General features: G+C 37.0%; 1 protein-coding gene across 1 annotated transcript in view; it reads left to right on the top strand.

Annotated features, from left to right (window-relative positions):
- Nucleotides 1–13,598: 13,598 nt before the first annotated feature.
- The window catches only part of LOC149805827 (glutamate dehydrogenase, mitochondrial-like), a 49,582-nt gene continuing 36,877 nt past the window's right edge, over nt 13,599–26,303 (top strand). Inside the window, exons 1-5 of the mRNA XM_089950541.1 lie at nt 13,599–14,092; nt 18,210–18,410; nt 21,769–21,855; nt 24,098–24,186; nt 25,777–25,875. Coding sequence (XP_089806667.1) covers nt 13,696–14,092; nt 18,210–18,410; nt 21,769–21,855; nt 24,098–24,186; nt 25,777–25,875 — 873 coding nt within the window. The 5' untranslated portion in view covers nt 13,599–13,695. The remainder of the gene's footprint in view (nt 14,093–18,209; nt 18,411–21,768; nt 21,856–24,097; nt 24,187–25,776; nt 25,876–26,303) is intronic.

The raw sequence follows: 26,303 nt of genomic DNA, 5'->3' as shown, positions 1-26,303 counted from the left end.
GACTGCGTCTCCGGCAGCTTCACGTTTGTCCACTTCTCCGTTAATGACACCCAGAACTGAAGAGTACTTGGAGACGTTGATCACACCAAGAACTTCTCCGTTGATGACCCCCAAAAGAACTTCCCCAGTGGCAGGACCTTCCAATTTAGTGGCAGTGGCTGCTGCTCACAAAGTACCTTCTCCCAAAATCAAAGTTCAAGAAAGATCGGGCATGTTACAAAGTTTACTGGATTTGTCCAAGCAAGAGCTGGCTCGATTTAGTCCGTTACGTACCCCTGCACGACGTGTCATGTCTGTCCTCAAACTAATCCGACGTAAAGACAATCAGTGGCGACGCGTTCCAGTATAAAAAAGGCCTGTGACCAAGTCGGGTATCAGTGTTTTTTGGTGCTCCTGAAGACTCAAAGATGTCACCCTCCAGAAAACCCCAAGGAAAAAAAAGGAAAGGACTGCCACCACGTTTAGCCAAACATGGGGACATGTTATCTGTCCTGTCCAAAGCTTCTCCACCCCTACGAAAAAAAACTCATTCAAACAGCCTCCAAAGAGGTCATCGATACCGTGTTCGAATGTTGTTTGAACGTTTTGAAAGGCACGATCCCTTTGTCCAAACACCAGAAACAATGCTTAGGCAAACATCGTCACGTTCTTCGCCAAATGGTTGAAAAGAAAATTCCCATTCGTCAAAAAAAGAAGATGTTAGTGCAACGTGGAGGTATTTTACCTCTCTTGTTAGGCCCCAAACTGAAAGGAGTCTTGGGAACCATGTTGGGAGGACTGGTGGGAGCAAGATAAAAAGGCCTCGGAAGTTCCAAGATCTCAGAATCGACCCCTGACAACCCCATGGAAGGACGAAAACTAGCTTTAGTGCCTTACAAACGATGGATGGAATACCATCGGTGGCAAGAACAACACACCCCGCAATTACCTCCCAATCCCCATTTGAGCGAGATGTCCCAGTTACAACACGAATTGCAGTCCTTGATGGATCGCCAAGATTTGTCCGAAACAGAAAAATCGCAAAAGTACGGTCAACTCTTGCAACGACTGCAACTCTTTCACCAGAAAGCTTTAGACGAAACAGCTCTACCCACTCTGAAAGATTTTAAGACCTTGATGAAAAGTCCAGCACCATCACCAGTACCAGTACCAGTACCACCAGTACCCGTGACCAAGACAGAAAAAGGAGAAGAAGAGGAAGGGTTTCAAACTCCACCAGAAAAAGTACGCAAGTTAACAACACCACCTACCTCCAGAATTGGATGGATTAAAAAGATGATGGCCACCCCTTCTTCCTCACAAGAGAAAAAGAAAGTGAAGACAGAAGTGAAGACAGAAGTGAAACAAGAACCGATATCCCCCGCTCAGACATCCTTCTCCTCTTCGACACCTATTGCTGGCCGCACACGCAAAGCATTGCAATCCAAGAAAATACCCCAAGAGAAAAATAGTAGCATCCTCCAAGAGTGGGTGTCTTATTAACACACCAACCAACACAAAAAAATGGAAAAAGTCTTAGCCAGCATTTACTACGATCCCTCCCATCCTGCAGGTTACGCAGGAGTTCAAAAATTGTATCGTGCTGCCAAAACGCGACTGAAAAGTCTCCGTTTACCTCAAGTGCAACGATGGTTACAAGAACAAGCTACCTACACTTTACACAAACCCATTCGACGCAAGTTTGCCAGAAGTCGCACCCGAGTGGAAGGCATCGATCATCAATGGCAAGCCGATTTAGCCGATGTCTCTCATTTGGCCAGCTACAATCGTGGCTACAAATATTTGTTTTGTGTCATCGACGTCTTTTCCAAATTTGCCTGGGTCGTGCCCTTGACTTCCAAATCGAGCAGCGAGTTAGTGCGAGCCCTGCAACGGGTGTTGAAACAAAGCGGTCGTCACCTTCTTCGATGGCAAACGGACAAAGGCACCGAATTTCTGAACCAAGCTTTCCAAAAAGAATTAAAGAAACGTGACATTCATTTTTTTACCACCGAGAATCCCGAAACCAAAGCCAGCATCGTGGAACGTTTTCAACGCACTTTGAAAGAACGCATGTGGAAATATTTTACGCATCACCACACTCTGAAGTACATCGACATCTTACCGCACCTGGTGAAAGCGTACAACCAATCTTACCATCGAAGCATCGGACGTGCCCCGCAAGACGTGACTCCCGACAACGAAGTGTTGGTGTTTGAGCACCTGTTTGGTACGTCCCCGACGAGGGCTGTCCCCAAGAAAAGTGGAGAGTTGGCCGTAGGAGATTGGGTGCGCATTGGCAAAACCAAACGCACTTTCGACAAAGGTTACTTACCTATCTGGACGACCGAATTGTTTCGCGTCACTGGACGAGTGCATGGCCGTCATCCTGCCGTCTATAAATTGGAAGACATGAACGGAGAAGTGCTCAAAGGAACGTTTTATTTGCCCGAGTTACAACGTGTCACCAAAAAAGAAGACAACGTGTACGACATCGAAAGCATTCTCGAACGCAGAACCCGTAAAGTGGGCAAACGACGTGTCAAAGAAGTCAAAGTACGTTGGAAAGGATATCCACCCAGTTTTGATTCTTGGATCGACGCTTCGCAAGTCATCGACTATAAAAAGAAGTGACCATCATGCCCTTTCACACAGCAGACGCAGCTACGTCGACCACTCCTCCTTCACCTAGTTCTTCTGTGCAAGATTTACAAAAACAACCCTTGTGGGCGTGGTGTGGAGAACGTGTGCCTAAAACGCAAATCGTCTTTTTCTGCCAAATCTTCGTGGTGTATTGTGTCATCGGGGCAGCCATCGCCAATTTGAGTTTGCAACAAGGAGACAAACAATTGTGGACCATTTTATTGAGCAGTTGCATCGGTTACCTGCTTCCTAATCCCTCCCTGAAATTCACCTCGAACGGGAACCACGGGAACCTTGTGTCCAGTGCCAGTGCCAGTCACCACTTCAATCACAACCAGAACCCCATTTTAGACGGAGACACGCCTCTGACGTCCAGTAACCCCTCGGACAGCCACAGAACTCTGGAATTATGAGTCACCAAAACCAATTTTACTTAACCTTACCCAGTGACAGTTCCATGGAGGTGTTTCCCAAGAACACGTTGTGCTGTTACACGGCCAAATTACCTCAAGCCATCCAGTTAGATCACGAAGCCCATTGGGAAGTGGCTTTAGTAGAAATGATTCACCCGACCCAAGTCCTCAATGTCCTTCCCAATCAAAATTTTTTTGATGTGGAAGTTCATGACGAGCAAATGCAACAGTGGATGGATAGCAATGTCAAATATGACAAGAAAACCCGTACACAAAAGTACACCACCTATCACTTGTTCATTCCCCCAGGCTATTATTTTAGTGGTCAACATTTGGTCAGCACCATAACCTCCAGGTTTAATGTCGTGTTTCTGAAAGCTTTGGAGCATGTCAACAAAAATGTCACCATGGAGTACCACAAAGCAGCTCGTCGCTTCTTGATGAAATTTGAACGGAGTAAAATCCTGTCCATTTTATTTTGTCCTGAACTGTTTGACATGTTGGGCGGAGACATGGACATGAGAAAGACCATGATCAAGAAAAGCGAATTACCCATCGTTTACGACAACGAGTCTTTTAGCAAGTTATTTCGTGCCCCGGTAGAACTGAACCAAGGACTGAATTTGATGTTCGTGTATTCCGATGTGGTGGAGTACAACGTGGTGGGACACACCTCCGTACCGTTACTGCGTGTCATTCCTTTCAAAGTGGATTCTGCCACGAACACTGACGAGGAAGGTGGAAACACTTACCACGTCCACCGCGAATTTGTCCATCCTCACTATTTGCCTGTCAGTAAGTCGTATTTGGACACGGTCAACATTGCTATAAAAGGAGATCTGGGACAAAATATTCCATTCACCAAAGGAAAAGTCACGGTGAAACTCCATTTTCGAAAACGGTTCTCTCACGACTCTTAAGTCATGTATCCAGTGTACCGAGGGGTTGCTCGACAGCGAGGACACGGCTTAGGAGATATGTTAAAATCGGCCTTTCGTTCGGTGGCCCCGGTGTTGAAACCGATGGTGACACGCGGATTGCACGCCTTGAAAGATGCGGCACTGACACAAGGCAAAGAATTTCTCCAAAATGTCATCATCGACAAACAAAACCCTAAAGAAGCCTTCATGAGGGCAGGCAAAAATGTCTTGCTGCAAACGGGCAAAGACATTTTAGGCCAACGAGAAACACCTATAAATGCCCTGCACGCTACCGAGTCAGGCATTCAGCAAGGACAAGGCAGAAAGAGACGACGAAGAAAACACCCTTTCACCAGACTTCAAGCGAGAAAGGCCAAGAAAAGAAGAACCGTTCGAGACTTAGACGTTTTCGATTATTGAGAAAAGAGACAAAAAAATGATGCACCGAGAATCTTGCGCTTGTTCCAAGACGGAACTGGATCTGTTTGCCATGCCCCCCACGATGATGACGATGCAAGAATCCCAGTGGGTGGAATTTCACCCCGTCTCCTCACTGACCGATTCCGCTCCCATCGAGTTTGAAATCAAAGGACAGCCCGAAGATTACATCGATCTGAATATCAGTTACTTGTACCTGAAAGTCAAAATTCTAGATAAGACTGGAGGTGCTATAGACGATGAAGCAGTAGCTCCCGTCAACAATTTCATGCATTCCTTGTTCAGTGGAGTGGACTTGTATTTGAATAACAAACTGGTCAGTAGCAGCATGGATACTTACCCTTATCGTGCCTACCTGGAAAATCTCTTGACGTACGGAATAGATGCCAAGAACACTCATCTCAATGCCTGTGTGGTATGGGAAGCTGACGAACCTACCAAGTTTGAAATATTGGAAACTGATGAAAAGAAAGACAACAATGATGGATTTGTAGAACGAAGAAAGAGAATCACGGGAGCCGACACAAGTTTAGAACTGATGGATCGTTTGCATTTGGACATGTGGTTGCAAGAAAAGTATTTGCTGAACGGGGTGGATGTCCGCCTGAGACTGAATCGTAGCAGTGCCGCTTTCCATTTGATGGCTGATAGTGACGGTTAGAAAACCAAAATCCTAGAAGCCAGACTCTACGTACGCCGTGTGGAAGTGTTACCTAAAGTGGGAAACGACATCAGTCAGACGTTGAGCAGAACGACCGCCAAGTATCCCATACGACGCGTGGAAGTGAAAACCTTCACCATTCCCAATGGGACAGCGATCCATGATCGAAGATCATCTGTTCCAAGGACAGTTACCGAAACGTTTGATCGTTGGTATCGTCGAGAATACAGCCTTCAACGGAGCTGCCGAAAAAAATCCTTTCTACTTTCAACACTTTGGCGTGTCCAAAATCGAAGTCAGTCGCGATGGCAAGACCTTGTGTACCCGACCTTTCGAACCTGACTTTAAAAAGAAGAATTACTTGAGATCGTACTTGTCCTTGTACGAAGCCACCGGACAGTTAGGAACCAATACCAGTCACGGTATTACGTACGAGGATTATGCAGGAGGCTACGCTTTGTGGCCTTTCGATTTCACTCCAGACCAAGGCAGCGACGAGGGACATTTCCACCCTATAAAATCCGGCCAGATTCGTGTGGAAATTCAGTTTAAAGACCGAGACCCTGATGAAACGGTGAACGTCATCCTGTATGCAGAATTCGATAATACCATAGAAATCAACAGTTTGAGAGAAGTCATCCTAGATTACTAGAAACCATGGAAGACTGTTATCCCTCTTTACCTAGTGGAGAAACTTTTAGTGTTGCATTGTTGTTAAAAAATGTTAGAGTTGTTGTTGTTTAGTGTTAAGTGATTTTTGAATAAAAAATGTTGTGTTTTGAAAAAATTGTTTGATGTTATATTGTTGGATTATTGTTAAAAATGTTAGAGTTGTTGTTTAGTGTTAAGTGATTTTTGAATAAAAAATGTTGTGTTTTGAAAAAAATGCCTTTGTCTTTTGTTTAGCTATAAGAATGTTGGATTGATGCTCTTTCATTTCTTACTATCCCTCTCATGACACTCACTGAACGTTGCGACTCAAAAACCGTGTGGGGGATGTTTTCCTTCACGTTCGCGCTTTGACTTTAAGAACCGGGGCAGTTTCCAGTCTAACCATCCATTGTCGACTCATCCTCCTAAGAAGATGTGCTCCAAACTAGCTAAACTCAACGAAGCCTACGTGAATTTGCATAGGGTCAGACACAGTCTGATACCGAAGCCAGAAGAAATAGAGAATGTGAGAATGTTAAAAATCACTGAAGACCTGATAGAAGAGCTCTTCAGAGAAGAAATGAACAGGGAAAAAGAAGAATGGACAGAGAAGTACAGACTTCAGAGACAACAGCAACAACAACAACAAGAGCAGCAGCAGCAACCTGAAGCTGACAGAGGCTTTGTCGATTGTCGTATCGACACCAAAGAGTTCTTCTTCTCTTTCCGAAGAAGCAGACCTATCGCCAGAAAGTCTATCCTCAGAGGACATCGCATTCTTAGAAACTAAAAAGAATACCATAGCAAACAAAAAAAAAAAACAGCCCTTTTCAGGGCTACCCAATACTCTAGAAAAGAAATAACAATCGATTTACCAATGTGTGTAGGTAGAGTAGTGTGAAAATAAACACTAACTTTTTTTAAAAAAATGTGAGGGTATGTGAGGGTATGTGTTTGTGTGTTTGTGTTTGTAAGTGGTTAAGTAAGTTGGTATGGATAGTAGATTAAAATGATGTCTTTTTTTTTTGGTGTTTGAGGTGTAAATTTGGGGGTTAGATTGGATTGCTTTGCGTATGTGGATAGTCTATTGAAGTGATTTATAAAAAATTTTAAAATAGTGATTCGGTAGCATAAAAAGTGAGTGAGTATTTCTTTTAGGTCCGCGCGTTGTTTTATGGTCATGATGTAGGTAAGATCAATTTTATGTTTTTAGGGGATGTTTTCGTTCACGTCCGCGCTTTCACTATAAATTGAAACTCGTTCGGCAGTCCAGCTACCCTTGTTGATTGATCAACACCAAAAATGAACACGAGACTGGAGAAACTTCATGTGCATCTGGAATATGCCAGGCGCATATTAAATGAACTGGCCGCGGAAGCCATTGTGGAGGAGGGAAGCATAAGAGAGGAGGAGGAAAGAAGAAACAAAGAAGAGGAGGAGAGAAGATATAAAGAAGAGGAAAGAAGATACAAAGAGGAGGAGAGAAGATGCAAAGAAGAGGAGGAGGAGGAAAAGGAGAGAAGAAGAAGAAATTTCAGAATCCCAGAGAGCGAAAATTGGGATTCTGAAGCGACATATCCTGCCTCTGCTCTCTCCCCCCAAAAGGTAAAAAGTAATTGGGGGATAAGATGTGTATGCGGCGCCAGGCCTGGAAGGTGCCACCATTAACCAGGTGTCCATGAAGTTCCAAACAAAAAAAAAACAGCCCTTTTCAGGGCTACCCAATACTCTAGAAAAGAAATAACGATCGATTTGCCAATGTGTGTAGGTAGAGTAGTGTGATTATAAACACTAACTCTTTTTTAAGATAGTGTGAGGGTATGTGTTTGTGTGTTGGTGCTTGTAAGAGCTCAGGTATGTTTGTGGGAATAGTAGATTATGGGTTTCTTTATTGTTTCTTAGTGTACGTGAAGAGTATAGTTAGGGTTCTGTAAGCGCTCACGTACGATTGTGTGGATAGTAGATTATGGATTAGTTTATTGTTCTTAGCGTATATGTTTGTGTGTTTGTGTTTGTGTGTTTGTGTTTGTGTTTGTACCCGCTCACGTACGATTGTGTGAATAGTAGATTATGGATTTGTTTATTGTTCTTAGCGTATGTGAAGAGTATAGTTTGGGTTTTGTAAGCGCTCACGTAAGATTGTGTGGATAGTAGATTATGGATTTTGTTTATTGTTTCTTAGCGTATGTGGAGAGTATAGTTTGGGTTTTTATTATATGAAATGAAAAAGTATAGTTTGGGTTTTATTATATGAAATGAAAAAGTAGGGGGATGTTTTCCTTCACGTTCGCGCGTTGTTTGGTCATGATCTAGGTAAGATCAATTTTACGTTTTAGGGGGATGTTTTCCTTAACGCGCTTTAAGTATAAGAACCCATAGTATTCGTCGTTCAAACCATTCTGCAAAGAATAAAAAAAGAAGATGGCTTCTAACCAAATGGACAAAATACAAACATTACAAGACGTTTTAGACAACTTAGGAATGATGGAGCAAATGTTAATAAGACTGGTTGAAGACCATTATTCCTATAGTCCCCATCGTGTAAAGATGGAAATTAATAACTTAAAAAAGGTAAAGGACAAGATTAGTGGTGTCATGAAAGAGATAAAGGAGGAGAAGGAGGATGAAGAGGAAAGAATAAGAATAAGCAAATGGAACGAAAAGATTGAAAAAGAAGAAGAAAATGAGAAGAGGAAGAAAGAAGAGGAGGAAGAGAAGAAGAAGAAAGAAGAGTAGGAGAAAAAGAAAGAGAAGAAGAGAAAGAGCGTTGGAGATAAAATAAGAACTTGGTGGAGAAAAAGAAGAAATTAGAAGCAGAAGAAGAAAACCCAAAGGCCCTTTTCAGGGCCAGCCATATTTCTCGAAAAGAGATAGCCTTTCCATTGCCTACCCCTTTTTTAAACTTAAATTTAAATTTAAATTTAAATTTAAAAAAAAAAATCCCAAAAGCCCGAACTCTATTCCCCATGTTAATTTCCCCTTGTCGCTAGACAGACCCACACTATAGTTCCATGTTAAATTCCCCTTGTCGCTAGAGTGACCCACGATTTATTCCCATGTTAATTTCCCTTGTCGCTAATCTGACCCACGATTTTTCGCCATGTTAAATTTCCATTGTCGCTAATCTGACCCAGGGGTCTCTGTAATGCTAATTCCCATTGTCGCTAATCTCACCCCATTTACTACTTACAGGTAGGCATTCCAAGCATCCACACTGTGCGGATGAAGTCACAGCTGAGATGTGCAAGCTACATAACAATAATATCAGAAAAGCCATTTCCAAAGAAGATCTTCTACGGCGCGCTGAAGGAAGGAATGCGATTTCAGGATGGAAAGAAGAAACGCATTAACGATTTCCTCGTCATCCCCGAAATACTTCAACATTGACCCTGAGCCTTAGAAAGATCGCACATATGATAGCTCCAACTGATGGATATACTGACTTTCAACGGAAACGAATTGCAGGAGAAGTGCTAAAGCGCAAGAAGCGGAATTATCACAATTGCCTTTCGTCCTCTATTGATCAAAGAATCCAAAGCGGTATCTCCTGTCAAGTGTGTCAGAAGCAGTTTGGAGCACAAACTGGCTTGATCAGCCATTCACGTACTCATTGAAACCAAACCAGTTAGTAATGGCATAGTCATCTTCGAATTCGAAGCACGAACATCGTATTCCCATTAAGAAATGAATTCATTAACACAATTTTTTGTGTGCATATGATGCAGCTTTGTATATATCTAGATGACAAGACGAGATTGTCCAAGTAAGAATAGGCAGAGACTTTATTATACTTTATAGGAGGGCACAGCAAAATAAGACAGTGACAAATGAAGATACAACAAAATTTATGCTATTGGGACATCACAAAGTCTACATAAATCAGGGAACCCAAAATTATTTTTCAAAAACAGCCAGTAGTCATTTGGAAAATGTCAAAGATGAATAGCGTGTAGGTATATCTGAAGCTTTTAATGTACAATGATATGACTATATTGGTAATATTTGTAAAGCACTGGAATCTGAAAAGTAGAATCAAGAAATATATATCTTCATAAACTTGTATATTACAATGCACATACTTTTCCAGTTCTTGATTATTATTCTACTTTGTGCAGAACCTGTGTTAAATCTCAGATCGATATGGTTTATAAATTCAGGAATAGCCAGCACGTGCTATCTTCGAAGTGCCTATTGATTTATCAAAAGCTTACGTTATATAGCTAAAATGGCTTGAAAAGTATCAAACGATTATTTAACAATAGCAGTTCTTATACACAAATGTATACACAAAGCTGTACCAGGATACCTACATGATTTGTTCAATCTTTATTTAGCACTTTATCAGTTAAGGTCAAGATTTTTCATCATAAAGTTGAGGTCAACATACATCATCATCCTCTGAAATGAAGAACAGATACATTTAACAAAAGATTATAATACTTTGGTACAGTTTTGTGGAATACTCTTCGAAGGCATGTAAAGCCTGTATAAACTATTACGGTACGTAAAAACAGATTTCCTGAGCATATATGTGTTACTAATAGATTATACTATATTTAGTATTAATAATAGTGTAACATGCAAAAATATAGTATATTAACAGGCTGTGTGATGTACATTGTTACACTTTCTGCATACGTGGACGTCAAGGGTGAATTGTCCTTCTTTAAAAATTCCAGTCACCTTATGAAAGTGCAGTGTTTTAATTATGATAATTATGGCCATTCTGACAGTTCAGAATGTCCGGCACTAAACGTTAACTTGATTAGTTTAGTAGCTTCTTATTATGAAATAGTCAGGAGTGTCACATTTATCAAGAATTAACAACGTATTTGTACTTCGGTACACATCCACCCATAATACTAATAACCATCCTGTCACGGATATCTATATCAAATAAATTATTTTTTATAATAATAGTTATATTTGGGTCATTTGGGTTAATGACACTATTCTTATGATAGGTATTCCGAAACTATAGAATGCGCTTTAAAGGTGAGATCACGTCGCGTGTGCAGACTACATGTACAATATCTTTTAATATTTCCATTAAAAATTCAATGTCGAATTGCCAAGTTCATTTCAACAAATAATTTGGTCGAAATGGGCCACGAATGTGTTGAATTCAGGCCAGGATATCATTACGTGATTCTATGAGAACATCTGTACTCTACCTACCTGGTGATTGGGTCAATTATAAAATGGGTCAAGTGTTGACTGTTATATAAAATAATTTAGATGTTTAGAAATCTTTTCTAGTAATTCAGATTTATTTATTTGGTGCGCATTAGGTGACTATATAAAGGAATTAAAGCACTGCTTTATTATTCTGCAGCAATAATTCAGTCTTTTGAAAGTATGAGGGGATCTAGATTTATTGATTTATTAATCATTGAAATTATCTTGCTATAACCATTTATTCTAAGCAGATAGTACTTTGCAGGATTATTGTGAAACATTCAAGGACTTGGATATGTATTAATTTCGTTGGATTACCTTGAAACATTCGAGGATAATTGTGACATTCAACTTGCACTGGATTTACCTCGAAGTAAATACTTTTGGATATTAGAACTGTGTTTCTTATGTGGTGCTAGCACATAAGCACAGTATAACGTTCATTTGGAATACTTTTGGAGAGTATCAGGATTACTGTGAAATTTATAGCTCAGTCAGGAAATTGTAGAAATTAATACTATGCTGTAAGTCATTTTTAATTCTTTCGCTTTGTTTGACTTTATATTTTAGGGAAATAAGTTTATATTTTGGAGTAAAGAATCCTTGTTGGGGTTTTCTTTTTCTTCTTATGTAGTTCAAACCCAAGTACGTAACAATTCAAATTATTCACAGGATTTATCACGATCACGTTTTCATCATTGAATGACCGTGTTATATGGTAAATCTAGTTGAAGAAAAAGATGTTTCAGATAATAACCATGGAATCGAAAATGTCTATCTATTTAGTATCAATCAGATTTAGGCGTCTCCTTATGTACTCATTTTCAATCATCTCCAAACGATGCACCGTCTCAGATGGAGGGACGTGCTTTTTGCACGTCATTGATTTAATGGTGGAATATTTTCAGTCGCTTCCTAACTCTGAAACGAATTACCGTATCTTTTCCATTTTACATGTGCATACCATTTACAAGATAAGCCTTCTTCAACTTTGTACATGTCGTCTGGCTTTCTATGTAGAAATAAGTTTTGTTCGTAAATTATGCCTCTCTGTATCTTATAAAATCTTCAGTATGTGACAGCCGATTCGCTTACTATTAATTGTTCATATTAAATATGTCATCTGTAAAGTTACGAAGGTAGCTTTTCAAAAACATTTTGTGTTTTTAAATTCTGTTTCAGATATTCTGAACATGGGAGTTCCTAACCCATCATTTGCCAGGTAACTGAATACTTTATCCATATGTTTTCTATTTTTTAATTCTTGTTTGCTTCAATAGCAATAGTGTTTATTGATATATGACACTTGTCATTGTATCTTTCAAATACTTTTGGTAAATGGTAAATTCATCTTCTGCTTTCATTCTGATTGAACTATACCCACATTCTAGTTTTTCGAGTTCTTATGTATATATGAGTTCTAACTTTACAATAAGCTATGTATTCAACCATATATAAAAATCATACGCATAAACTAAATTCTACCAGAAGTAATTACCAAGATAATTTAAAGCTTCAAAGCAAGTAGATAAAACAAGGAAACAATACGGCATGAAAAATCCAGAGGTATCAGATTAGATCAGCAAGTGATTTTGAAAGTAAACGGCTATAGTAAACTAGAATCCAACATAAGCAAGCCGACATATAGCAGTATCCGCGCAATTGCCCCAGGCGCAGGAGAAAGGGTGGGGATGCCATCGTGAGCTTCTTTTCGTATGAAATTTTCAAGGTATTTCACCTCATCTTATTGTAACGGGGCCAATTCTTCATAAAACTTACATTTAAGTTAGGTGGATGGAAGTTGGCAACATGCATGAAGAATCTGTGCTCTGTTGCAAAGTAGGGGAGCCCCTAAAAGAACATTGTCCCTTGGCGTATGGAACCCTCGCGCCACCAATGCGTCGAGGTAATTTTACTCTCCTAAATATTTTGACAAACACAGTATCTGCGGCATTCACTTTGTCAGACAGTAATTCAATTTTCAGTTCATTACACGTAGAACTTGATGGTACGTCTGGACTCAGCTGGAATGAAATTCCGCAGCTTAGCCCGTAAACAGCTAAAACTGTTTACGTCATACCTTGTTGTCCAGACTCTTGGTGTGCAATGCATTTTTAAAAAATAAATTTGAAAGAGTCTTTCGATAATCTTATATTTACCAAATCTTTACTACGATCTGGGTCGAAATCGTAAACTATTTTGTACGTTTCTAGAGCCTAGTGTAAAGCGCTGTCAAAATCATTGTATAAAAAGTTTTGCTTCCTTTTTGAAATATTGTTGGCACGTAAACCAGAAATTTAGTCAGTAATCAATTTAGACATTAATTAATTGTATCACTTTTTTTTGTAGTTATTTACAGCTCAAAATGAAAACTAGATTTCTTGTGTATGTCTCCTGCTCAGTCGTTATTGCCTGTAATTGGTCAGGGTTTACTTGATTTTTTTAAACCATGAATTTTATTTAATAAGTTACATCCTACATTTCCAGGGTTGTTTTAAATGTCTTAGTTTTCGTGTGCAAAGGATAAGAAGCATTGCTCGGTCTGTAAGCACAAAAGGAAAATACAAAGGTAAATGATACTGTCGATTTGTTAATGCATAATAATATTCCGTTTCTTATTTTTAAATATATGTTACATGTTTATTCGTTTGGAAGGCCATTTGGGCACTTCCACCGATGAGGTGAAACGCACATTCTGATTTGTGGAAAAGCACAATGATGTGACACTCCTCCAGTCGCAGTCAAGGTCGAGCCGTCCTGTACCATCTTGTCTGAAACTACATTTAATTTTGTGGCCTCCAAACACAACAGAATGTTGCGAAACATTACTACTGGAGTTGTAAGAACTTTTCATCAAACAGTCAATCAAAATGGGTGGTGTGTGTTGTCTGCAGCAAGATTTAATCCTATTTCGCCAAGATTTAGTAGTAGTCATCATTACGATCCCGAGAACTTGAGCTTCGCCCAAACAGTGGACAAATTTTTTGACAAAGCTTCAGCGCTCATGGAAAACCAACTAATTTCTGAAGTGAAAGGCAAGGACTCGATAGAAAGAAAGAGGCAAAAAGTGAACGGAATCTTGAGGATGATAAAACCATGCAACCACTTGCTTAAGATTACGTTTCCAATCCGGAGAGACACGGGGGAGATTGAACTCATCGAGGCATGGAGAGCCCAGCATAGCCAACACAGGACACCATGCAAAGGAGGTGAGAAGCTCGGATACTGTAGCAAGCGCATTTTAAAAAAAATATTTTTAGATGTTTTTTAATATTTTTTTATGTTGCTTACAATTGGATGATGCAGTGGTGTTACTTGTGTACATGACATGGTCAGGGATTTGACCTATTTATCATACTATACCCCAGGTTATTATCCCCCCCCCCCAACTGCAGAAGATATCTGGTGAAATATCCATAATGTCACGTGTGATGTCATCAGTTTTATTTAGGGGTATGAAAGCCTTGAAAGTGCTTGAATTTTAAGATGGCAAATTCAATGACTTGAAAGTGTTGAAAAAAATAATAACTTGGTTAAAAGCACACGAAAGTCCTTGAATTAGAGGAAGGTCAAATGTCAAAATTTTTACAAACAATTGCCGTAATGTTCATTATTTGCTTTCTTTTGAAAAAGAAAAGCCCATATTCTTATATATGTTTCAAAGTGTAGTAAACAAAAATCTGGTGCATAGTTGATCATTAGTTTGTTGTATTGGAAATGGGTTACACAAAAAATCATGATTTAAAATTAAGATTTATTAAAAATTGGACCTTTGATGTGTAATCAGAGTTTTATTTTAATGAAATTTAGTAAATAGAAGAATAGGTTTAGGTTTCCAATTTATTTGCAGAATATATGCATAGTTTTTAATGTTATATTTTAAAGTAGTTAAAATGCAAGAGTAAGCCAGTCAGTACAGTAAGTTAAAACATTTGAAATTGCTGCATGTAAATACTACATTTTCTTAGCATGTTTCAGATACATGATACAAGTTTTTCAGCTTTCACAGTACTAGGCCTGTTCTTGACCTTGGAATGAATAAATCCAAATACAGAAAAATCAATGCCAGCAATAGTGGCAACTGCCCACAAAAGTTGGTTTTTCAGTTTTATGATATTATTGTCCAAGTCTTTTGATTGAGATTTCCACAAGGCATTGTGTGTGTGTGTGGGTGGGGGGAGCTATCCATTGAAAGTGCAGACTCTAATATGTATAGTTTGAAGGGTTTTGCTTCAGCTCTTGGGCTTTACACTTTTGACAAGCAGGTCTCACTGGTGAGATTCTTACCCATGTACCTTTTATCAAGAATATTGGCAGGAAATGAACAGAAGTGAGGGCCTACTTGGCACAAGTCTTGAACTTGTTGATCACAATGAACTGTTGTAACCAGAACTCAGTACCACAAAAAGTTTTGTACTGTGGTATACTGCAGTATTGCCTAATGTAATATGATATTGACCATGATATACTGCAATTATATTAGGGACCAACAATTCAGAGTTCTAGGGGCAGGAGTCAGACAACTTTTTGCTCTAGTTTCAATCTGTCAATAACTGAAATAAAATATCTTTCTCTGATTGAAAACATAACTAGCATCATATTCCATCCATGGTAAAATAATTTCTTGAGATAAAAAACCCAGACAATATTTCAGTGCAAACAAAATTTGCAACCCCCACCTCCCTGCCCAAATAATTAAATGTTCAGTACCTGATGCTGGATGAATTTGCAATGTGTCTCTTAATTCCTATATAAATTGCAATCTTAAAAGCTGTAACTAAAGTGGGATGATTAAACTTACACTATAGCTGTTACTGTAAAAGACGTTGTGCTGTCATTAGTAAGCCTATTGATGCAAATATGAAGTATTGATACTGAAACCTACGATTTTCCAGCTACACTGTTTATACAATATATTATGAAGGAAACTTTGAGTGGGATGCCATCACCAGGGCAGGATATTAGACATGGCCAATAAACATTAAACATACTAACTCAACAAACAAGAAAATATTTAGTGGACTTGAGAAATTACATATAGTTCAGAAAACAAGTGAGCTTTTGAAAATCATAGGATGATTCAATCTTTCAAAGGAATGTATATACTTAGTGCATTCATATGTTCTAGTTAAAAAAAAGACATGTGTTTTTGTTTTATTTTTGTTTTAATCCTAAAACATTCTGAAAGTTGGATTTTGCAAGAATATGTTTCACAGCAATTCATTTGGACAGTATGTTGGAAAACATGAAGTTGTCAAAGATATGACTAAAGGGTCATAAATAGAATTATATTTGTCACCGTTAATTTGTGACAGATAGAGCTGTTTTTTTTTTTAAAGATACATTATCTTGAAATATTTTTTTCATAGCATTAAAGCCATTAAAAGATTCATTGTGAATTTCTGTACACTGTACAGTGAAGCTGTTTTGTGGTACATACCACAAAAAATACAGTTGTAAACCAGTATATCAGAAATATGGTCAGCTCCAGTTGTAAAGCTGCTAGATCCATTTCAGTCCTGTGCCATATATCTTCAAGCTCACTGATCATGCAGTTTCTTTGCACCTTATCAAGAAACACTGCAGTTGGCTTCATTCATTCAAGTTACTCTTTGGCATTCCTTTTCTTGCCAAAGTTCATCACTGTGTTAGCAGTTCCTGTATTAATTGAGCCCCAATATTCCTCACACACATTTAGTCGAATTGGTCTATTCTCCGGGTTGGATTCGAGGCAGTCAGCAACAGTATTCTAGTGTACATCTTGTGGAAGAACAAGTTGCTAATAAATGTTAAAACCTTAGATGCACAATTAACAGTTGCAATTAGTTAAGCTGATACTATCTTGCTACATTAGAGACATTTTTTGAATCTTTTGATAATTTAGTGTTCAAATGCACAAATAGTTGAGTAGATCCTACTTTTGTTTTATTTAGACAATTATTTTGAATATCAAACATCCTAATGCTGTTTACAAAGTCATTTATGGTCACAAAATCTGTGGCTTATATCTGTTTGGAAATATATAAATATTGGTTTCCCCAGAATTTAAAAAGAGCATGGTACTTATTCTTACAAAATGGCACTTTCAACTCCCAAAGGGGCACTATAAACATGTTTTTCATGATTCAGAGAGTGTCTTATTTCATCATAAATTCTTCTTCTTCTTTTTTTTTTTTAAATTTGCAAAATAAAAGGGAAAGCCAACTTGTAAAATTTTAAATTTTTTATATTTCATATGTATTCCACTGACAAAGTTGCAGGAGTAAAATCCTAGATATGGTCTTTCTCACTACAGTCTACCTGGTGCACAATGGGGTCCAGAAACATAGACTATAGTTTAAGTGAAGGCTTGAGGGACCTCTGAAAAATGTTATGAAAGGGATGGACATCAGCAGTGAAAAGGGGTGGGGATTAAGTGGTTTAATGTTCATTTAATAATGGCATTGGGGAAAAATTGTCAATAAATAACTTTCTTTAATAAAGTTCTCCATTGTTCTATATAAATTACCTTTATTTTCAGTAGATCCCATCTCTGGAAAACTCTTTTAAGCATGGTTTCTTGTATACCAGGAATAACTTTGGATGTTACATGTCCATAACTGTGTTTTGCTTGTGAATGTGGATATATTATAGTGTCATTGTAAATTCAGAATGAAACAAGATTCTTTGTTGTACAAAAGTGTGACATTAATTAAAGAAACAGTAATGTCAAAACATGATTTTTAATGTTTGATGTATTATATTAGACAAATATAGATAATGTGATTTCATTGCAAGCTGTAGCGAAGTTTCTGTTTATCCTTGAGCAAACCACTGAGTGACAGTTCGTGAATTTTAAACTTGCTAGAAACTTTGGAATTCACTTCTCCAGAATAAGTCCTATCTGAAGCAGACCCTGGTAGCCAAGTGGTTAGAATATCTGCCTCGGATGGGGTGTGTGTGTGTCATGGGTTCTTAATATTAAGAAGATGTGTAGTAACAAAAGTCTGAGATTTGTAAAGCAGTCTGAAGAGTAAACTAAACCAAATGTTTTTACCCGGCAGAAATGGAAGTCGAATTTTTGGATTGGTACCTTTACTTTATTACTTTTTCAGTTGAACAGACAGTATCTCCAGGTTTGTCTTATGACTGCATATCTTCTTTTCTTCATCATACAATGTATAAGAGGGAATGTAGTGATCACTTTGTCAGAGTTATCATTTGATGACCATCTTGATTATGACAAGCATTTCAAGTCATAGGACTAACCTGTATAAATGAAATACTTGTAAGGTTTATCAAATCTGGGTCAACACTGTTGCTTTATATGTCTCTGCTGTTCCACAGGTATCCGATACAGCCCAATGGTTGATGCTGATGAGGTGAAGGCTTTGGCTGCACTGATGACATACAAATGTGCTGTTGTGGATGTTCCTTTTGGTGGAGCGAAGGCTGGTGTAAAGATTGACCCATCCAAATATTCAGAAGCAGAACTGGAGAAAATTACCAGAAGATTGGCAGTGGAATTGGGCAAGAAAGGATTTATTGGTAGGCAGCTCTGATGCTAACATAGGGAAGACATCTACTTCTTCCAACTAAATGCAGATAAAATTAGAATTTTCCTTCAATTTTTGAAGTTGGATCCTTCGAGAGATTTACAGATAGATGAACAAAATTTGGAATTTAGGAATAACAGAAAATCAAGACTGAATTAGGGCTTGAAATTAAAATGTTTTAGTAGCCAAGAGTACTTGTAGATAGAGGACTTATAGAGGTGATGATCCATGAATTGGTCAGGTTATTACTAGACTCCACCCACCCATCCAGCAATCACCATCACAAATTTGTGTTCCTACAACCTTGAAAAATCCTTGAATTTTAGTATATACCATGAAAATTAAATTTAAAAGTTGATTTTTTTTTAAACAAAAAAATTTTAAATTTTGTTAAAAACTCTGCATTTATCTGGAGGAATGCAAAATTTTGAATGATCACTTTCTAATTGGAGAAATTTAGTGTTGATTGTATTTTCCAAAAACTGATGAATACATAAATAAAATGGGATAAAATTAGGTGAATGTGAAGATGTTTAACACTGGTTGTTATCAGATGGAGTAGCATCCCCTTGCTGTAGTGACAGTTGTATGCTTTTCTATTTCTTTTGTACCTGTTTATATAGTGATAAACAAGGTAGGATAACAAGACCTTTTTATGCAGTGAAAAACAAGGTAGCATGATGAGTAAATTCCATAAGACAAAATACTCTTTGGAAAATCACTGAAAACAAACTCAACAGGTATATATGCACCATGTACTGTGAAATTCAAATAGCTTTGTATCCAAGATTAAGTTGGAACTACTTTTCACAACAGGTAAAACACTTTTCAATAATTATATAAGCTTTTTTTTCTTCATATAAGTACTAAGTGACTTGACAACTAATTTACCAGTTGTTGATTTTCTTGTTTTAGGCAAGCCAAGGCTTAAAAATGTTGTTTTTTTTTTAAACTCTTGAAGGAAATGGACTACCATATGTACTTGCATACAAGTCAGATACCAATGAAAGCTGCATAGACCCAACTCTGTTGCTGCATAATGTCTCAGTTGATTTGAGTCTATGGAGTTTGTTAGGATATATCAGAAGAACAAACAACATATACCCTGATCTGCCTGCACATAATGCATGGCAGATCAGGGTCTTATTTGTTTGGGGTGGGGCTCAACATATAAGGGAGTATATATGGTATTTTTAAGTATAATGAAGACATGGTTTTAATAATGAATATATTTTGAAGCATCCTTTTAGCTGGCAGTCTGCCATCGTGTCTAATACCTTTTACAGGCATATCATCTACATTTTCTTGTAGCAAACTTTAGTGAAAATGGTGATGATCTGACATTTAGTACAGTCACCATGGTGACTATTTTGAACCTCTTGTTATCATTGTTACTTCTGAATGGATGGTCATATCAGCATGGGTTCTAATTAAACTACTTAAGATGTCTAGTAGGTCATAAATAAAGATGTTGTCAAGCTAATTTCCAAAATGGTCACCACAGCAGAAATCTAAAAAATTGTGTTATCGCAACTCCACATAAATAGAAAGTCATTTTGACATGGGATTTTCACCAGAAGGCTAGCTAGGATGCCTAGTTGGTCCTAGATGAAAATGGTGGCACTCTTACATGCATTATAGCCATGACACCAACCATCTTGTTGTTCAGGCATAAAAACACACCTCAGAAACCTAGAAAAACCTATTATTTAATTTTTGACCATATTAAACTTTTTTTAAAAATGCCCTAAAAAACTGAACGAAACATAAATAAGTATATATAAAAAAAGCCCCATAAATTTTAAATCAAATGAATGGCTCTACCCCGATACCACAAAAATGCTTTTTTTGCTACACTAGCCTAGTGTTTGAGAAAGTGTGCAACTTTATTAGCACTTGCAGGTATTTGTTTTTTAACTTTAACGTTATTTTCATTTTCTTTAGACACGATCTCAAAGCATACTTTATCAAATTTTTTAAAAATGTTATGCTCATCATGGAGATAATCTTGCAACTGCTTTGTGTCTTGAACCTCCCAAAAAGTTTAAGGCCTAGAAAAAAAGCTTTTAAAGAAACCCTTCAATTTTTAATCTAATTTCACTTCTAGCACTGTAGCTATTTCTCAGGAAAAGAAAGACATATAATAATGCAGTTTGCACAGGAAGACTTCCTATGATATTTAGTTGGTCATACCTGAAAATAAGCCTGGTCTGACCTCCAATATGGCTATCACAGTGGACATTCTTGAAAATCTTATCATTGCTACTCCTTCATATCGACATTGTGGTTTCATCTTCTAAATCTTGCTCTACTACTAGCCCTGAACAGAAATATTAACATGTAGTTTTTACGGGTAGGCTTCTTATGATGTCTAGTTGATCCTGCCAGGAAATGGGATTGATATGACCAAGATGGGTATCACAGTGGCTGTCTTAAAAACTGGTTAATGCTACTCATCCTTGATAATCATCATATTGACGTAGTGATTTCACCAAAAAAAAAAATTATGTGGTCTTATTGGTCCTAAATAAAAATGGGGCCAATCTTGTTACCACTACTCCTAAATGGAAAGTCATATCAACATGGGTTTTTCACCAGAAGACTTCTTCAGAAGTCAGTTTGGTCCTAATTTAAAATGATGTTGATCTTGCATCCTATATGGCCACATGGCAGTCAGCTTGATAATCTTCTTATCACTACTTCTTAATGGATAGGTATTCAACATTGGGTTTTCACAGAAGATTTCTTATGGTGTCATGTTGGTCATAAATGAAAATGATGCAATCTGACCCTCTGTATGACCTCTTTGTTGGACATCTTGAAAATATTATTTCTACTTCTTCAAATGAATGGCCATCTCATCAAAAGATTTCCTCCAAAAGTCTTCTTATGATCCATGGCATAGTTGGTTCTAAATGCAGCAGTGGCAATCATAAATCCAATATGATTGCCATCTTGAAAGTCTTGGTGCTGCTATTCCTAAATTGATGGTCTTATTTACATAGGCTTTTTATGAAAGACTTCTAATGATGTCTTCTTGTACTTGCTTGAAAATGGTGTCAATCTGATGTCCAGTATGTCCACCACAGCTTCTGAATTGAAAATCTTATTACTGAAGAATATCATGTTTCAACACTGCAGGAAAAAGGAAAAGAATCGACATATCTCGAATTTCTAGAAATTCATTTCTGCTAGTTGAACATCAATCTCTCCAAGGGGCTTTTGGTACTTTTTAAGATTTCATAATTTGTCATACTTCTTTTTTTTTTTAGTGTTTTTCAACATTTGACAATTCCTTGTTGCATAATATTTTTGGCTGTTGATATGTGTTGTATTTTGTGGCTTTTTAGGTCCTGGTATTGATGTGCCTGCCCCAGATATGGGAACTGGAGAAAGAGAGATGAGCTGGTTGGCTGACACCTACTCTATGACGCTAGGTATATACGTACACTACGACTTTACATATATAATTTTTATTTAGTATTGTACATTTATACAGTGACCATACAATTTTTATGTGAGTATTGCATGGACATTTTCGTAAGAAAACTTAAGGATATATGATTATGTTTTGAAAATATATTTACAGAAATATGAAAAAATAGTGTCATCTCTTTATCATGCCAGTTAGTGTGATTTAAATGAATGTGTGAATAAAGAATATAACTGGAGAAACCTACAGACATGTATGTATAGTAAATTCACAAAATCATGATGAATCTGCACACAGAACTCAGTTACTTTCACTGAGCGCTCATTTTTGCACACAGTGCTAAAATTATGCAATATTGCTAACTCTTGCATATAACCAATTAAAATGTTTCTCCAAACACTAACCTCCAGCTGAAGATGATAAAAAAAATCAATTATAACAATGACAACCCAAGAGTAATGTCAAATATTTTGGGTTACTATGAATAGACAATGCTGTTTTAAGGTCTGAGTTAAGAATCTGGCTAGAATCTCCTGAAATTGGCAGAACAATAACGGTGAGTTTTACTTGACTAGGTATACTGATAATAACTCACAATTAAAGCGCATTGATAAAAATCATGAACTAATCCTAATGATGCTTGCAGTTTCTTTGTTGACAGTGTTTACTTCATTATTTTGTCAATTAGGCTTTTATCACTTGATATTACACAAGTTACTCCACTTTTGTAAGAATAGGAATTGCAGGATTGCTTTGTCTCCCTTTGTATGCTCTCCAGCAGTAAATATATAAGAAGCCAGCAATCACATGTTGGCTCAACATAATGCTGATTATCATTGATTTTACAGTTATCCAGGTGATGCATTAACTAATTAAACCAGCTGTCTCAAGAAGACATGATGTTTTTCCTTTAACTGTCTCAAGATGAATGAATGCTTTTCCTTCGTCATCATGTTGAATATGTTTTCTGCTCAACCTATTTATTGAATTTCTTCATCACAAGTTTGAAGCATGTCAGATTTTTTTAATTGTTGCTAATGGACAACATTTTAAGTTAATCCACATGACACTTGGGTATTGAAAGCGGTTTTGTGACCAGTCAACTACTCTGTCATCAGTTGTTTTAGTACATGTAAAACAGTCTATAGTTTACATTCTGACTTGAATATTTTATTTATTGTTTTTCAGCTTTTTTAAAAATAATTGCATAGTGTCTATCAATTTTGTGTGTCATTTGAAATTAATCACTATTATTATTATTATTGTTATTATTGTTTCTTTATTTTTAAATGTGGCATGGAAAAAATATGAAAATACCATTATTTGGAATAAATATGTTAGCATGATTAGGCCACTTCTGCTTACCATTGATTTTTCTGGGTGCATCGACACACAGCCCTGTCAGTAGAATTATTACATTTTTGGACAAAATATTCTGGAAATTTTGTATTCATTAGCACATAAAATTATTCAGATGCATGTTTGTAATATTAACATTGATGATGGTTTTTAAACGTATTAAATGATACAAGAATTATGAAGTGGCTAATGCAAAGAATACAAAACTAACATGAATCATAAATGTAGCATTTTGGAAGAGGAACTCAATAAATTGAAAGAAGAAGAAATGGTAATTTAAACACAATATTTAATCATTTTTAATTGTTACTTTTTAAGAGTAATAATAACCATGTTGTTGTATGGTTTAATGCCATTTTTCAGCACACAATAGGCTATACATGGCAGCCAGTATTAATGGTGGAGGAGGAACCTGGGATGACCCCGGAAAGAACCACTGACCCACGAGAAGCTACTGGCAAGCTTTCTCACATACCCACATTGGCCAAATCGGAGACTCGATCCCACACAGACAGAGGTGACATGGCAATGATCTGTAACGGAGAGCACTTTAGATCACTCGGCCACTCAGGTGCCCCAATAAGTATGTAAGACACATAGTAATTGTCCTACCAGTTGAAGGTCTTTTTGTGGGTTCTTTCATTATCATAATATCTTTTACTAACATATTGTGCAATCAACCTTCAAATTTTATAACATGGACATAACAACAGATGTTGTCGCATTATGAACACTCTGAAAGGTCAGAGATGCTCATAATTGTGTCCTTTTCTGTAAGTATCAGCAACTGCTGATGTATTGATTGTAATTGTATGTTTTAATGTAGAGGGAAACAACAGAAGAAACTGACAATTCAGATTCTAAAATGTGTTTTACATAAATTTCAGGTCACTTGGACATAAATGCCCATGCTTGTGTCACTGGAAAACCCATTACCCAAGGAGGTATTCATGGGCGTGTCTCTGCCACTGGTAGGGTAAGTGCTTATGCAGAATGCTGTCTACCTAACTCCTACCTACACAACCTTATTGTTACAAGAAAAATGCTACTTCAATTGAGGAACATAATTGGCTCTTACACTGTCTCTTCCATATATGAGGAAAGACATAAAATTTTATAATTTTGTAAGTTTCCATCATTCATTGCACATTTTTAATTAGCCTGTGACATGAAAAAATCAGTTTTTGGCAAACAAGGATCATTTGGAATCTTATGTTAATTTTCCAAACTTTCAAACAAGAGACAGCTTAGAAATACATGAAAGTTATAGGAAAATTTCTTATTTTGTGCAAGTATACATTTTTCCATCCCCATTTCTCATTTTTCTTACATCAGCCAAAAGGCCAAGTATTAAGTTATATTGTTGTTTGTCCACCTGAACAATGACTTGAGTAGTATACCATCTACAGCTACTAAAGGTTTTGATGGCTTGCACTTTGGGTAAGGAAGAACCCTGTTGATTTGGGGTATTGGTCAAGGTCACTGATGTAAACAAGACCTAGGTTTCTTCATAATAAACCTCCACCATCTACAGTTACCAAACTTTGTGGATGGCATGAACTTGGGATGAGGTAGAACAATGTGGAGTTTTGGGCAATATCTTCAGCTGTGTTTATCAGACTTTGTGGATGGCTTGTGCTAATGGTAAAAAAGAACCCTGTTGATGTCAAGGTGACTGAAAGGAAAAAAATGGTTTCTGCACATAAACTTAAGCCGTCGATTAGCTGTTTTAATCAAACTCTGTAAATAGCTTGCAGTTGGGGTAGCTGAAAGAAGAAACCACAATAACATTAGTTCCTCATCATAGACTTTGACCTTATTTTGTGGATGGTTTTCACGTAGGGAAAAAAAGAAGCCCATTGCTTTTGGGGTCAAAAGGTTAAACGTTACAATAACTGACCAAAAAAAGGAAACACTCAAGAGTTCCCACAGTACCCGGGAAATTGATGGGACAAAGAATAGGTTCGTAGCCAAGTGGTAAAAGTTCTTATTAGAAGGCATTTTCAGTTGATATTTAACTGATAATGAAATTAACGTTTTGGCAGTTTATTTTCGTGATATTAAGGTGATGCAAACCCACTCCATGTTTATATAGGTTTTTGGAGGGAGTGGGGAAAAATGCATGTATTATAATAATATGCATGTATTATAATAATATGAATACTTATTTATGTGGCCTAAGCATTTGATGATTTGATACATTGTATTTTCATTTCATGTTTAGCTGATAACAAAATCTTAAGTTTATGATATTAAATAATCCATAGTCATATTACATTGAAAATAAATGTTGGAGCACCAACCAGAAATTAGTGGATTTTTAAAACAAAAAATGTCTTTTATACACAAAGGTAAATAAATTTAAGGGTATTTTGTCAGAGTTTAAAAGACCCCTTTTTATTAAAAGAACAAATATTTTTCAACCAGCAGTTGAGCAGAGGAAAGTTAACACTTTATTCAGTACATTTAAATATTTACATGCAGATTTACATAAATTTCAGTAGTTATACTTGCAATCTCAGACCAACTGAATGAATTTATTGTTACTGGCATGCTTTTTTTGCAGGGAGTTTTCCATGGCCTTCAAAACTTTGTGATGGAAGCCAGTTATATGAGTATGGTCGGACTAACTCCAGGCTTTGGAGATAAAACCTTCATTGTGCAGGTAACAGTTCTGACAGACATAGTGTTTCATGGCTTTCATATAAATAAAATCCATTTATTAAATGACATTTTTGTTTTAGAGATAAACAATTTATTTTATGTACTTTACTTTCTTCTTAATTGCCATCAGTTCTCTGAATAATTTTAATTGCAGGTATCAGATTTTGTGGATTTGTCATTTGAACAAAAAATTAAAATTAAGTGTATATATCTCTATAAAAAAATTACTCTCGCATTTACTTCTATGAAGTTTTGAACAAACAAGCCTTATCACTTTGCAGTAATTAGGTTGATTTGGTAACTTATTCATTGCCAACTCGTAGCATGAAGACAGAGGTGTTAATCAGTGAAGATGCAGACATCCTGCTCCATTGATATATTAGAAATAGGTTTAATTCTGCTGCTGTAAATTAGTGATTAGGTTTTTCA

Source organism: Sinohyriopsis cumingii, chromosome 2 (assembly GCF_028554795.1).
Source record: "Sinohyriopsis cumingii isolate HCF-2022 chromosome 2, ASM2855479v2, whole genome shotgun sequence".
NCBI classification, from domain to species: Eukaryota; Metazoa; Mollusca; class Bivalvia; order Unionida; family Unionidae; genus Sinohyriopsis; species Sinohyriopsis cumingii.
This window is presented reverse-complemented; position numbering and strand designations above follow the sequence as displayed.